At 67.5% G+C, this 11520-nt stretch overlaps 1 protein-coding gene across 1 annotated transcript; it reads right to left on the bottom strand.

Moving 5' to 3' along the window:
• Positions 1-1855: 1855 nt before the first annotated feature.
• On the bottom strand, positions 1856-9987 carry LOC138732066 (CUGBP Elav-like family member 3). The gene is made up of 13 exons (XM_069878421.1): positions 9791-9987; positions 9186-9268; positions 7247-7295; positions 6450-6578; positions 6282-6361; positions 5554-5697; positions 4944-5082; positions 4534-4683; positions 4369-4434; positions 4014-4112; positions 3042-3185; positions 2547-2679; positions 1856-1872 (listed from the first exon to the last, which is right to left on the bottom strand). The coding sequence occupies exons 1-12, from the start codon at positions 9933-9935 to the stop codon at positions 2552-2554; spliced, it is 1356 nt and encodes a 451-aa protein (XP_069734522.1). The 5' UTR covers positions 9936-9987; the 3' UTR covers positions 1856-1872; positions 2547-2551.
• Between the last annotated feature and the right edge of the window lie 1533 nt (positions 9988-11520).

Here is an 11520-nt window from a genome sequence, read left to right as displayed (position 1 = left end):
CGCCCCTCGGTCTCGCCCTGTGCTGGTTGTTAGGTAAAGTCGCTCTGTGTAATTAATTGTAACATATTCTTTTAAATAAATTGATTTATTGATGAAACTGCTGGGATTTGTGGCTACGCTCCCTCCCTGGGGCTGAGATACCCCCCCCCCACAAGCCGCTGCAGAGGCGGTGAAGACTTTGAGTTTGGTTTTAATTTATTTTATTTAGACAGAAAAAAAAAAAAGAGGAAAAAAAAAGAGAAAAAAAAGGAATTATCCAAAGTAACTGCAATAAATAGCAAAGAAGTGAAGCAGCGGCGTCGCAGCCGCAGATGTCGACTCCCGGGGGTCCGCGTCCCCCCTCCCGCTAAAGGCCCCACACCCCCCACCCCGTCCCACCCCAAAACCCATCAGCAGGTACCAAACCCCCCAAAAGGGGGGGAAGAGAGAGAGAGAGAGAGACCCCCCCGTGCCCCCCAACCCCTTATTTACAGTGGGGAGCAGCGGGTGTAAACGTGGGGCTGGGGGAGGCTGGGGCGCCGGCACAGTTTGGGAGACACGGTTTGGGGGAGGCTGGGGGCCCCACTCCTGTTTGGGGGGCACCGTCCCAGTTTGGAGAATGTCGGGAGCACCATCCCAGTTTGAGGGAAGCTGGGAGGACCTCCCTGGTTTGGGGGCACCATCCTGGTTCTGGGGGTGCCGGACGCAGCCCCTTTTGGCTGGAGGGTGCCAGGCACCCCCTGCTTTTGGCCACGGTGGCTCCAGGCAGATCCAGAGGCATCATGTCCGCCCGGCGCGTTCCTGCATCCACCCCGCTCCTCCGGCTGCTCCTGGGGCCTCGATGGCGGCTGTGCCCGTCCCAGATTTCCCTGCTTTGTGTCCGGCTTTGGTCGCTCCGTGTCCACCCGGCACATCAGCAGCTCTGCCGTGTGCAGCGCCAGGTGCATCCCCGCGACGGAGCATCCCAACATCAGAGCATCATGGTACCAGAGCATCCCAGCACCCGAGCATCCCAGTATCAGAGCATCCCGGTGTTGGAGCATCCCAGCATCAGAGCATCCCGGTGTTGGAGCATCTCAACACCCGAGCATCCCAGTATCAGAGCATCCCGGTGTTGGAGCATCCCAGTATCAGAGCATCCCGGTGTTGGAGCATCCCAGTATCAGAGCATCCCGGTGTTGGAGCATCCCAGGATCCGAGCATCACGGCCTTGAAGCATCCCAGTATCCAAGCCTCCCGGTGCCAGAGCATCCCATCTTGGTGCATCCCAATCTGCTCTGTGTCCGTGCGGCGTCCGGCGTGCCCCAGCCCTGGCTGTGCCGCAGGGGTGCAAGCCCCCCCAGTGCCGGTGCAGCCCCCCCAGTGCCGGTGGGTGAGGAGGGAGGGGAAACTGAGGCAGGGTTGGGATTGGGGGTGAAGCGGGGTGGCAGTGTGTGTGGGGAGGGGGCCCCGCTGCCCCCCGGCACGGCCACCCTGGGGTCTGGGGGGTGGCGGTGCCGGAGCCGGTGCCCCCAACCCCCTGTGTGTTCCCCACCCCCACGGTAGGACCCCCCGGCCCCGGCTTGGAGCTGGATTTGGTCCTGTTTGGTGAGAAAAAAACTCCAAGCAGGGTGCCGGGGGGCGGAGGGATGGGGGCGGCAGGGGGTGTGGGTCTCCCCAGGGCCGATTGGAGCCCCCACCTCTGGAGGTGCTGGCACCCAGGCCCCCCCCAGCCCTGCCCGGGGTCCAGATCGAGCCGGGGGGGTTGGGGATCCATCCTTCCTGAGCGAATGGGGTCCATGCCCCCCCCAACAGCTGGACCCACCCCCTCCCCGTGGGTACTGGGGGGGCTGGGGAGGGCGGAGGCTGCTCTGCAATTTGAGACGGGGGGGGCACCCTGTGGAGCCTCCGGACCTGGGTGGGGAGAGAGGGGGGCATCAGACAGGGCTGGGGGTCCCGAGGGATTGGGGGGGTGGTCCTGGGGGGTCTGGGAGGGGGTCCCAAGAGGTGTGACAGGCGACTTGGGGGATCTGGGGGGTTCCAGGGGGTGGGGGGGGGACATGAGGGCTCCTGGGTGATCTGGGAGGGTCTTGGTAGAGGCTGGGAGGGTCTAGGGGGCTCGCGGTGGGGGGGTGTCCCAAGAGGTTCCAGGGGATCTAGGGGGGTTCCAAGAGGTTACGGGAGGTCCTGGGGGGGTACTACGGGTTTTCTGGGAAGTCCTGGAGGATCGGGGTGGGGGGTGGTCCTGAGGGGCTTGGGGGGGTTCTAAGGGGGTCTGGCGGGGTCTTGGGAGAGGTTGGGAGGGTCTCAGGGGATCTGGTGAGGGGGGCCCAGCAGGTTCCAGGGGATCTGGGGGGTGGTCCTGGAGGGTTCCGGAGAGGTCCTTAGGGCATCTAGAGGGGTTCTAGGGGGTAATGGAGGGTTCGGGGGGGGGTCCTGGGGGATCTGGAGGGGTTCCAGAGGGTCCAGGGGGGGGCCCCAGGGGGTCTGGAGGAGCCCTGGGGAGGTCTGGGGTGGGTCCCAGGATGTTCCAGGGGATCTGGAGGGGATGGTTCCAGGACGTTCCTGGGGGTCCCCGGGCATCTCACCAGGCTCAGTAGGGCCGGTTGGCATCCTTGGGCCGCTTGAGCTGCACCTTGAGGCGCTTCATCCCGATCTGGAAGCCGTTCATGGCCTGGATGGCCGCCTGCGCGCTCGCAGGGTTGTCAAAGCTGACGAAGCCTGCGGGGACGGTGGGGACAGCGGTGGGGACAGCCCCATGGCCCTGGAGGGGCTCTTCCACGGCGCAAGGTGGCCCTGATGCCTCCATACCCTAACTGTGGTGGCCTTGGCTACGATGTCCTTATGTCCTGGCCACGATTTGCTTGGCCGTGATGCCCCCGGCTATGAGGGTCGTGGTGGGAACATCCTCTTGCTCTGGTCCCTGTGCCTCAGCCACGGTGTCCCCCTCCCCGCATCCCCCTCCCCGTGCCCCCATCCCCACGTCCCCATCCTGGCATCCCCATCCCAGCGTCCCCATCCCCACGTCCCCATCCCAGTGTCCCCATCCCAGCATCCCCACGTCCCCATCCCAGCGTCCCTACCGAAGCACTTGCTCTGGTTGGTGGCGCGGTCGACGAAGACCTTGGCGGAGATGACGTTGCCGAAGGGCAGGAACATCTGGAGGATCTCGGTGTCGGCGAACTCCTGGGGCAGGTGGTAGATGAAGATGTTACAGCCCTCGGGGCCTGCGGAGGGAGCGGCGTCACGGCGGGTGGGGGGCTCCGGCCCCATGCCCCAACCTGGCCACAGGCACCCCAAAACCCACACCTAATCCATGGGGACCCTAGCACTTGGATCTCCAAACCCAGCCCCATGCACCCACAGGACCCCAAAACCTAGACCCGTGAGCCATTAGGATCCCAGAACTTGGCCCCGTGAGCCATGGATCTCCAACCCATGGGCACCCCAGAACCTGGACTCATGAGACCATGGGGACCCCAGAACCTACATCCACAAGACCCCCCAAAAAACAGCCCCATGCATCCACAGGACCCCAAATCCCAGCCCCATGAGCCCATGGGGACTCCAGAACCTGCCCTGTGTTCCCACGAGGACCCCAAAACCCAGCCCTGTGAAGCCATGGGACCCCAAAACCTGGACCTATGAGCCCATGTGAGCCCCACATCCACATGGACCCCAAAATGCAGCCCCATGGCCCATAGAGACCCTCAAAACCCAGCTCCGGGTACCCAGGGGGACTCTAAAGCTGGCCCTGTACCCCAAAAAACCCCACATGTACCCCAAAATGCAGACCCAGGTGCCTCTGGGGACCCCCAAACCCAACCCCATGCACCCATGGGGACCCCTCCTCCCCCCTAGAGCCCCAAAGCCAGCCCAGCACCTGTGTCCCCATGGGGCTCCCCAGACCCTCCTTCCCTGTTGGGGCCCCCCCTAGCCCCCCAGTGCCCCCCGGCACACTGAGTCCTGTGCCCTGGGGGGTCCCTTTAGCGGGGGGTGGTCCCTTTGGGGTCCCTTGGGGGGGTCCCTTTGAGAGGGGCCCTGGGGGTGCTCACCTTCACGCTGCTGCTGCTGCGGGGGGGGCGGGGGGGCGAGCAGGGGCCCCGGGGGGGCAAAGGCCGGGCTCACCAGCCCATAGGCTGCAGGGTAGGCGGCTGCAGGGGGACGGAGGGGGTGACCCCCGTGTCCCCAGAGCCATGCAATGCCCCCAGTACCTCCCAGTGCCACACAATGCCCCTCCAGTACCTCCCAGTACCACACAATGCCTCTCCAGCACCTCCCAGTACCCACCAGTAGCATATAAAGCCCCTCCAGTACCTCCCAGTGTCCCCCACTTCCTTCCAGTTGCCCTCCCAGTGCCATGCAATGCATCCCAGTGGCTCTCCCAGTACCCTCCAGTGCCCCCCCAACCTGTGTAGTGCTGCATCCCAGCGTACGCCTGCTGCAGGGGGTCCGCGGGGGCGGCCGGGCTCTGGGCTGGGGGGCAGAAGGGGCGTTACAGGGGGGTTAGGGGGCAACATGGGGAGTCGGGGGGCAGAGAGGGCATGGGGGGGGCGGAGGGGACGTGGGGGGCACCTGGAAAGGGGGGGACCCCCCCAGCATAGACGGCATCAGGCGCGGGCGGCCCCGCGGGCTGCGCGGGCACCGGGCTGTACCCGTTGACGCTGAGCGGGGCGGCGATGGCGGGCACTGGCGTGGCGGCCATGGCCGGCGGCGTGCTGGTTCCTGCAGGGACCCCCGCGTCACACCCCAGCAGATCCTGATGTCCCCCATTCCCAGGTGTCCCCATCCTTGGTGACCCCAAATCCTGTATCACCCTCCCTTCCCTGGTGTCCCCCGTTCCCTGGTGACCGCATATCCCATGTTCCTATCCCTGGGGTGCCCCACCAACTGGTGTCCCCCATTCCCGAGTGTCCCCATCCCTGGTGACCCCATCCCCCATGTCCACCCCCACCCTGCTGTCCCCCTTTCCCAGTGCCACCTACCTGAGGAGGGGGGCAAGGGGGTGGCGATGAGCCCGTTGGGGTTGACCGTGCCCATGTGCTGCATCTGGACGGCCATGGTGGCCATGGGGCTGAGGTAGGCCGAGTGGGCGGCCACCAGGGCCGCCTGCTGCTGCATCAGCTGCGGGGACACGCCTGGCACCGGGACCCTCCCCACCGAGGGAGAACCCATGGTCCCTGCCTGCTACCCTCTGCCCAGCACCCAATGACCCCTCCCTGGACCACGGGGTCCATCATCTCCCCATGCCCGTCACCCAATGACCCCTCCCTGGACCACGGGGTCCATCATCTCCCCATGCCCGTCACCCAATGACCCCTCCCTGGACCACGGGGTCCATCATCTCCCCATGCCCGTCACCCAATGACCCCTCCCTGGACCACGGGGTCCATCATCTCCCCATGCCCAGCACCCAATGACCCCTCCCTGGACCACGGGGTCCATCATCTCCCCATGCCCAGCACCCAATGACCCATTCACCATCTCCTGGTGCCCATCACCACACAGCCACCACCCCAACCATCTCATCAAGGACCACAGGGGCATCCGACCCCCCACCCACCCTGTCCCCCGGGGGTCCCTCGCCCACCCTACCGCCTGCGTGTAGGCGCTGTAGGCCCCGAACTGGAGGGCGATGGGGCTGAACATGCCCAGCTGGCTGGCGACCTGCTGCATGCGCCGCAGGCCCCGCTCCTTCTCCGTGTCCGCAAACTTCACCACTAGGCTGGAGGAGGCGCCCTGCGAGGGGACACGACATCACCCAGAGGGTAGCACCCACCTTGGGCTGTAGGAAGCCCCAGGGGGCCATGGCGTGGGGTGAAAACATGAAGGATGAAGAGTAGGATGGCAGGGACAGAGGTAGAGATGGGGATGACGATGGGGATGACGAGGACAATGGTGAGGATGGTTGTGGGGACAATGATGATGAGGACGGTGATGGTGGGGATGGCGATAGGCACAACGGAGACAGTGGTGAAGATGATGATGATGGTGCAGACGGTGATGGGACCAGTGGTGGGGAGGATGAAAGGAAGGAGGATGAGGACGATGGGGATGACAATGGGGACAGCAGTGAGAATAATGAGGATGATGGCGGCGGGGAGACGACGAAGACAGTGGCGAGGATGAGGATGATGGTGGGTGGGAACGATGATGGTGGCAAGGAGGATGATGGAGGTGATGATAAGGATGATGGTGGAGGGGACAGTGTGGTGAGGGCAATGATGAAGATGGCGCTGGTGGCAGTGGTGGGGATGGTGTTGAGGATGATGATAGAGGGGATGGTGGTGATGGCAGCGGTGGGGCCGGCGTTCCCATCTCACCGGCAGTGTGCGGCTCCCATGGAGGGCGGCGATGGCAGCCTGGGCCTCCGCGTGGCTCTGGAACTTGACGAAGGCGCAGCCTGGGGACACGGTGTCAGCGTGGGGACGGGGACGCCTGCCCCAGGGTGGTCCCCAAGGCCCCCCTGCCCCCAGTGTCCTTGTCCCCACCTTTGCTGGTGCCGTCGGGGCCGCGCAGCACCGTGCACTCGTCGATGGTGCCGAAGGGCTCAAACATCTTGCGCACGTCCTCGTCTGCCTGCTGCTTGCTCAGCATCCCCACAAAGAGCTTGCGGTCCTCTGGGGATGGGGACATGGGGTGGGGTGGGGTCCCGCTCCGGGATGGGGACACCACGATGAGACCCAGGGACACCAAGATGGGGACATGGGAACACCATGGGCTGGGACAACTGGGCTGGGACACAGGGATGGGGACATGGGGACACCAGCCTCAAGCTCCGCCAGGGGAGATTTAGGCTGGACATTAGGAAAAAATGTTTCACAGAAAGGGTCATTGGGCAGTGTCCGAGGCTGCCCAGGGAGGGGGTTGAGTCCCCTTCCCTGGAGGGGTTTAAGGGCCGGGTGGACGAGGTGCTGAGGGACATGGGTTAGTGATCGATGGGAATGGTTGGACTCGGTGATCCGGTGGGTCTCTTCCAACCTGGTGATTCTGTGATTCTATGATTCTATGATTCAGGATGGGCTGGGGACACCAGAAATGGGGTCATGGTGGTGGGGACCCACTCCAGGATGGGGTCACCAGGATGGGACCCAGGGATGGGGACATGGGGACACTGGGATGGACTGGGGTCCCAAGAATAGGAACACTGGAATGGAGTAGGACCCAGGGATGGGGGTACTGGGATAGACTGGGACCCAGGGGTGGGAACACTGGGATGGACTGGGGTCCCAAGGGTGGGGACACTGGGACCCAGGGAGGGGGGCACTGGGGCTCGGGGTGCCGGTACCTCCTCGGCTCTCACTGTCCGCCGGCTTCACCTGGATGGGCCGGTTCATCTGGGGGGGCAGAGGGAACATGGGGACATGAACCCCCCCCCAGGGCCCCAGGCATCCAGCCGGGCCCCCCCGCCCCTCCCAGGGGCACAGATCCAGCCCCACCCCGCCCCGGCCCCCCAAAGATGCTCCCGTCACCATGGCAACCCCGGCCCTGCATCCCGTTACCAGGCAACGGATGCTGAGTGCTGCCGGGGGGGGGGCCGAAGCCGCGTTAATGAGCGCCCCCCCCCCCCATTAATTAGAGGGGGGATAAGCCCCCCCCCGTAACCCCCAGAGACCGTGGAGGGGGGGGAGGGGGCGCAGATGCCCGGTAACCATGGCAACGGCAGAATCTGCTCCATGGCAACCGCCTACTCAGCCCCAATTTACCCATCCCGGTTGCCTGGCAACGGCGCTGACGTCATCAGCCTCGCTATAAACAATGACGGGGATGGGGGGGTTGGGGGGGGACAGGGGGGCTGTGACCCATTGGGGGGGAAATGGGGGGGCTGTGACCCACTGCGGGGGGGGAGATGGGGGGCTGAACCCCATGGGGGGGGAAATGAGGGGCTGGGGCTTGGGGGGGCACGGAGGAGCACGGTGAGGGGGGGCTCTGCCCCAGAGCGGGTGGGCAGGGGGGCCAGAGGGGGGCTGTGCCCCACAGTGGGGGGGCGGGGGGGGGCCGAGGGGGGCTGTGACCCATAGTGGGGGGGCGGTTGCAGCCCCACTGACCCCAGACGCCCCTGAGAAAGCGAAGGTGCCCCCCCCCAGCCCCAGCTGGCGCTGAGCCCCCGCCCCGCCCTGATCCCCCCTAATCCCCCCAGGGCCCGGCTCAGCCCCACGGGGGGGGGCACCGGGGGGGGCCCCAGGCCCCGCACCCCCCAAATTGCACCTCCCATCCCCCCTCGGCCTAGGGGCGCGTGGGGGTCCTGCCCCCATCCTCGTCCCCACGGTGGGGGCAAAGCCGCCCCTAATCCCCCCCACTATGCCCCCTCCCCCAGCAAATTCTCCCCCCCCCTCAGCAAATCCTCCCCTCCCTAGATTTAAGGCTCCCAAATCCCCGGATTATCCCGGCGAGCCAAATCTGCGCAAGGCCGGCGGCAAATGGGGGGGGGCACCAACCCCCCTCTCCCCGGGAACCCCCAAACCTGTCCCCCCCCGCCTGGGAACCCCAAAACCGCCACCTCCCCCCCCCGGGAACCCCCAAAACCGCTCCCCCCCAAACTGGGAACATCAAAACTGCCCCCCCCCCAAACTGGGAACACCCCAAACCCACCCCACGGGGCCCCAGCACCCGAAGGGGAGGTGAACGGGGGGGGCTGTGGGTGCTGTCCCCCCCCCCCAGCTGCAATAGGCTGGGGGGGGGGGTGCAGCCAGAAACCTGGATTTCACGTCCACCACCCCCCGGGACGCCCCAAATCACCCACACGGGGGCCCAGCTGCCCCCAGGATTTGGGGGGGGGGAGATTTAGGGAGGGTTGTGGGTGCTGCCCCTCCATTTGTTAGCTCAGCTGCCCCGTGCCCGCCCCTTGCCTGGAAACGCTTCCTTAGTGCCAGCTCGTTTCCAGGAGACTCTGGATATTTATAACCCCCCCAAGTGTTTGTGGGGTGTGCCCCCCCCCCCCAAAAAAAATAAAGGTGGGGGCTCAGACACCTGGGTGCACCCGGGGGGGGGCTCAGTGCTGGGGTGAGGGAGGCGTTATGGGGGTGTCATGGGGTGCACCCCCCCAAGGACACCTGGGGGCACCCAGGGATGGGGGATGGGGGGGTAGTGGGGTGGGGGTGAGGAGTGGAGGGTCTCGTGGCGAGGGGGGGGGGGATCAGGGGTGTCCGGGGTGGAGGGTCCCGGGGGGGGAGAGGGGAGGAGGCTGAGGGTCTCTATGTGGGGGTCCCCTGGGGGTCCCCGCTCACCCCCGGGAGGGTTTTCTGCTCGTGCAGGGCGCTCTGCGCCTTCAGGGCCGACTCGCGGGCGCAGTAGGTCAGGAAGGCGCATCCTGGGGGGGGCAGAGGGGGTGGGGGGGCGCTGGGGGGGTGTGGGGGCACGTGGGACCCCCATGGAGCCCCCACGCACGGCCTGAGGCCGCGGGCACCACCCAGAGCCCCCCCCCCCTTCGTAGCACCGGACCCCCCCCCGCTACCGCCCAGAACCCCCAGTGTCCCCCAAACAGCACGCGGTCAGCCCCACTGTAGCGACCCCCGCCCCCGCCCCAGGGCCCAGAGCCACCCCCCCCACCCCGATCCCCCTCAGCCCCCGGGGCCGATTCGGTACCGGGGACTCGGGGGCCTCCGGCTGCACCGGGGCCGCTCCCGGGGCTGATCCCTGTCCCCGCTGCCGTTCCCGAGGCTGCACCCACCCCCCGGCCCCGCTCCCGGTGCCGGTTCCCCCTTCCCAGGGCCGTTCCCGAGCCCCGCGGCTCTGCCCTCCCCCCCGGGGCCGCTGCCGTTCCCGTTATGGCCGTTCCCGTTAAACCCATTCCCATTGCCGCTCGTTCCCGGTGCCGCTCCCGTTCCCGTACCCTTGTGCATCCCGGTGTACTTGTCCTTGATGACCGTGAGCTCGTAGATCTTCCCGAACTGCTCGAACAGCGGCTTCAGGTCTCGCTCCTCCAGGTGCCGCGGGATCTGCCCCACGAACAGCTTGATGGCGTCGGGCTCCTTCATGGGGCCGGGGGGGCCGGGGGGCCCCGCGCCGCTCCCGGTCGTGGCCGCCGGTGCCGGGGCTCGGGGCTCGGTGCCCGGAGCCGGCCGCGCCGCACACAAAGGACGCGGCGGCGGCCCCGGGGCTCGGCGCGGGGATGGGGCCGGGGCGGGGGCGGCGCGGCCCGGCGGGGGGCGGCGCTCCCGGTAGGGCCCGGCGGGGCCCGGCGGCTCCGGCACCGCCCGGGACCGGGGAGGGGCGGCTCAGCGCCCGGACCGGCCCATGGCGGCCGCGCTCCCCGACAGCCCCGGCGGAGCCCCCGGGACCGACAGGGCCCCGAGCGCCGCTTCTCTTCTTCCCCGCCCCGGAACGGCGAGCCGGGCGGGCGGTGGCGGCGCGCGGTACCGGTAACCGGCACGGACGGCAGCACCGGGTCCCCCGGGGCGGCCGCGCGCGCCCCCGCCGCTGTCCAGGGTGCTGAACGCGCCGCTGTCCGAGGTGCTGAGCGGCGGGCGCGGCCGCAGGGGCGGGGCCGGAGCGCGGGCACGGCCCCACGGGCACGCGCACCGAACACCCCCCCCCCCCCCCCCTCGCTTCCGTTGCCACGGTTACCGGCCGCAGCAGAGATGGCGCCGCCGCAGCCGCGGCAGGTACCGGGGGCTCCGGTCCGCACCCCCCGTGACCAGTTCCTCCCCTACTCCCCGGTGCCCGTTCCCCTCTCCCCCCAACAATGACCGTTGTGCGCCCCCCCCCCCGGTGCCCGTTCCCCCACCTCGGTGACCATGTCCATTCCCCAGTGACCACCGCCCCCCATCCCGGTGCCCGTTCCCCACTCCGTGACCGTTCAGCCCCCCCATCCCGTTCCCCGCCGATGAGCATTCCCCCGCCAACCGTGCCCGTTCGCCCCTCGTTGACTGCTCTTCCCCGCCCCGGTGCCCGTTTCCATCCCCCGGTGACCATCTACCCCCTCCCGGTGCCCGTTCCTTCCCCCCCAGCCCCGTTGCCGCCCCCCGGCTCCCCCCCGGATCAGCTCCCTGCGGTTCCTGCGAGCCCGACCGGCCGTGGAGCGGCTGCTCCGAGGTTTCCTCAGGTGGGACTTGCCTTCGCCGCCCCCACCTTCCCCCAAATCCTACCCCCCACTCCGGGAGTTCCACAAAAACAATGGGATTCGGGGTTAAAATTCCCCCGTTTTCCACCGTGGCCCCCCCCCCCCCCCCCCCCAGAACAGCCCCTTTCACCCCAAAACCCTGTGCCCCCATTTTCCAGGGAGCTGCTGCTCTGGCGACCAGACGATGTCCTCGAGTTCGCTGCAGGTGAGGGGGGGGCACGCGGGGGTCCCAAGCGGGGAAGAGAGGCACCAGGGGGTCCCCAGGGCACGGGGAGGACCCCTCCTCAAAGATGGGGACAGAATGTCCCTGCTTGGGGAGGGGCGCACACGGTCCCCAGGGCGGGGGGGGGCACAAGGAGGGATTCCTGAGATGGGAGGGGGGCTCCAGGGGGTCCCCCCAGGGCAAGGGGAGCACAGGGGGGTCCCCAGCTCCCTCTCACCCCCCCCCCCACCACTGTCCCCATCCAGAATACTTCACCGATCCGGAACTGCCACGCAGG

This window comes from Phaenicophaeus curvirostris, chromosome 29 (assembly GCF_032191515.1).
Source record: "Phaenicophaeus curvirostris isolate KB17595 chromosome 29, BPBGC_Pcur_1.0, whole genome shotgun sequence".
In the NCBI taxonomy this organism is placed as follows: Eukaryota; Metazoa; Chordata; class Aves; order Cuculiformes; family Cuculidae; genus Phaenicophaeus; species Phaenicophaeus curvirostris.
The sequence above is the reverse complement of the archived record's forward strand: the minus strand, read 5'-3'. Positions and strand labels throughout refer to the sequence as shown.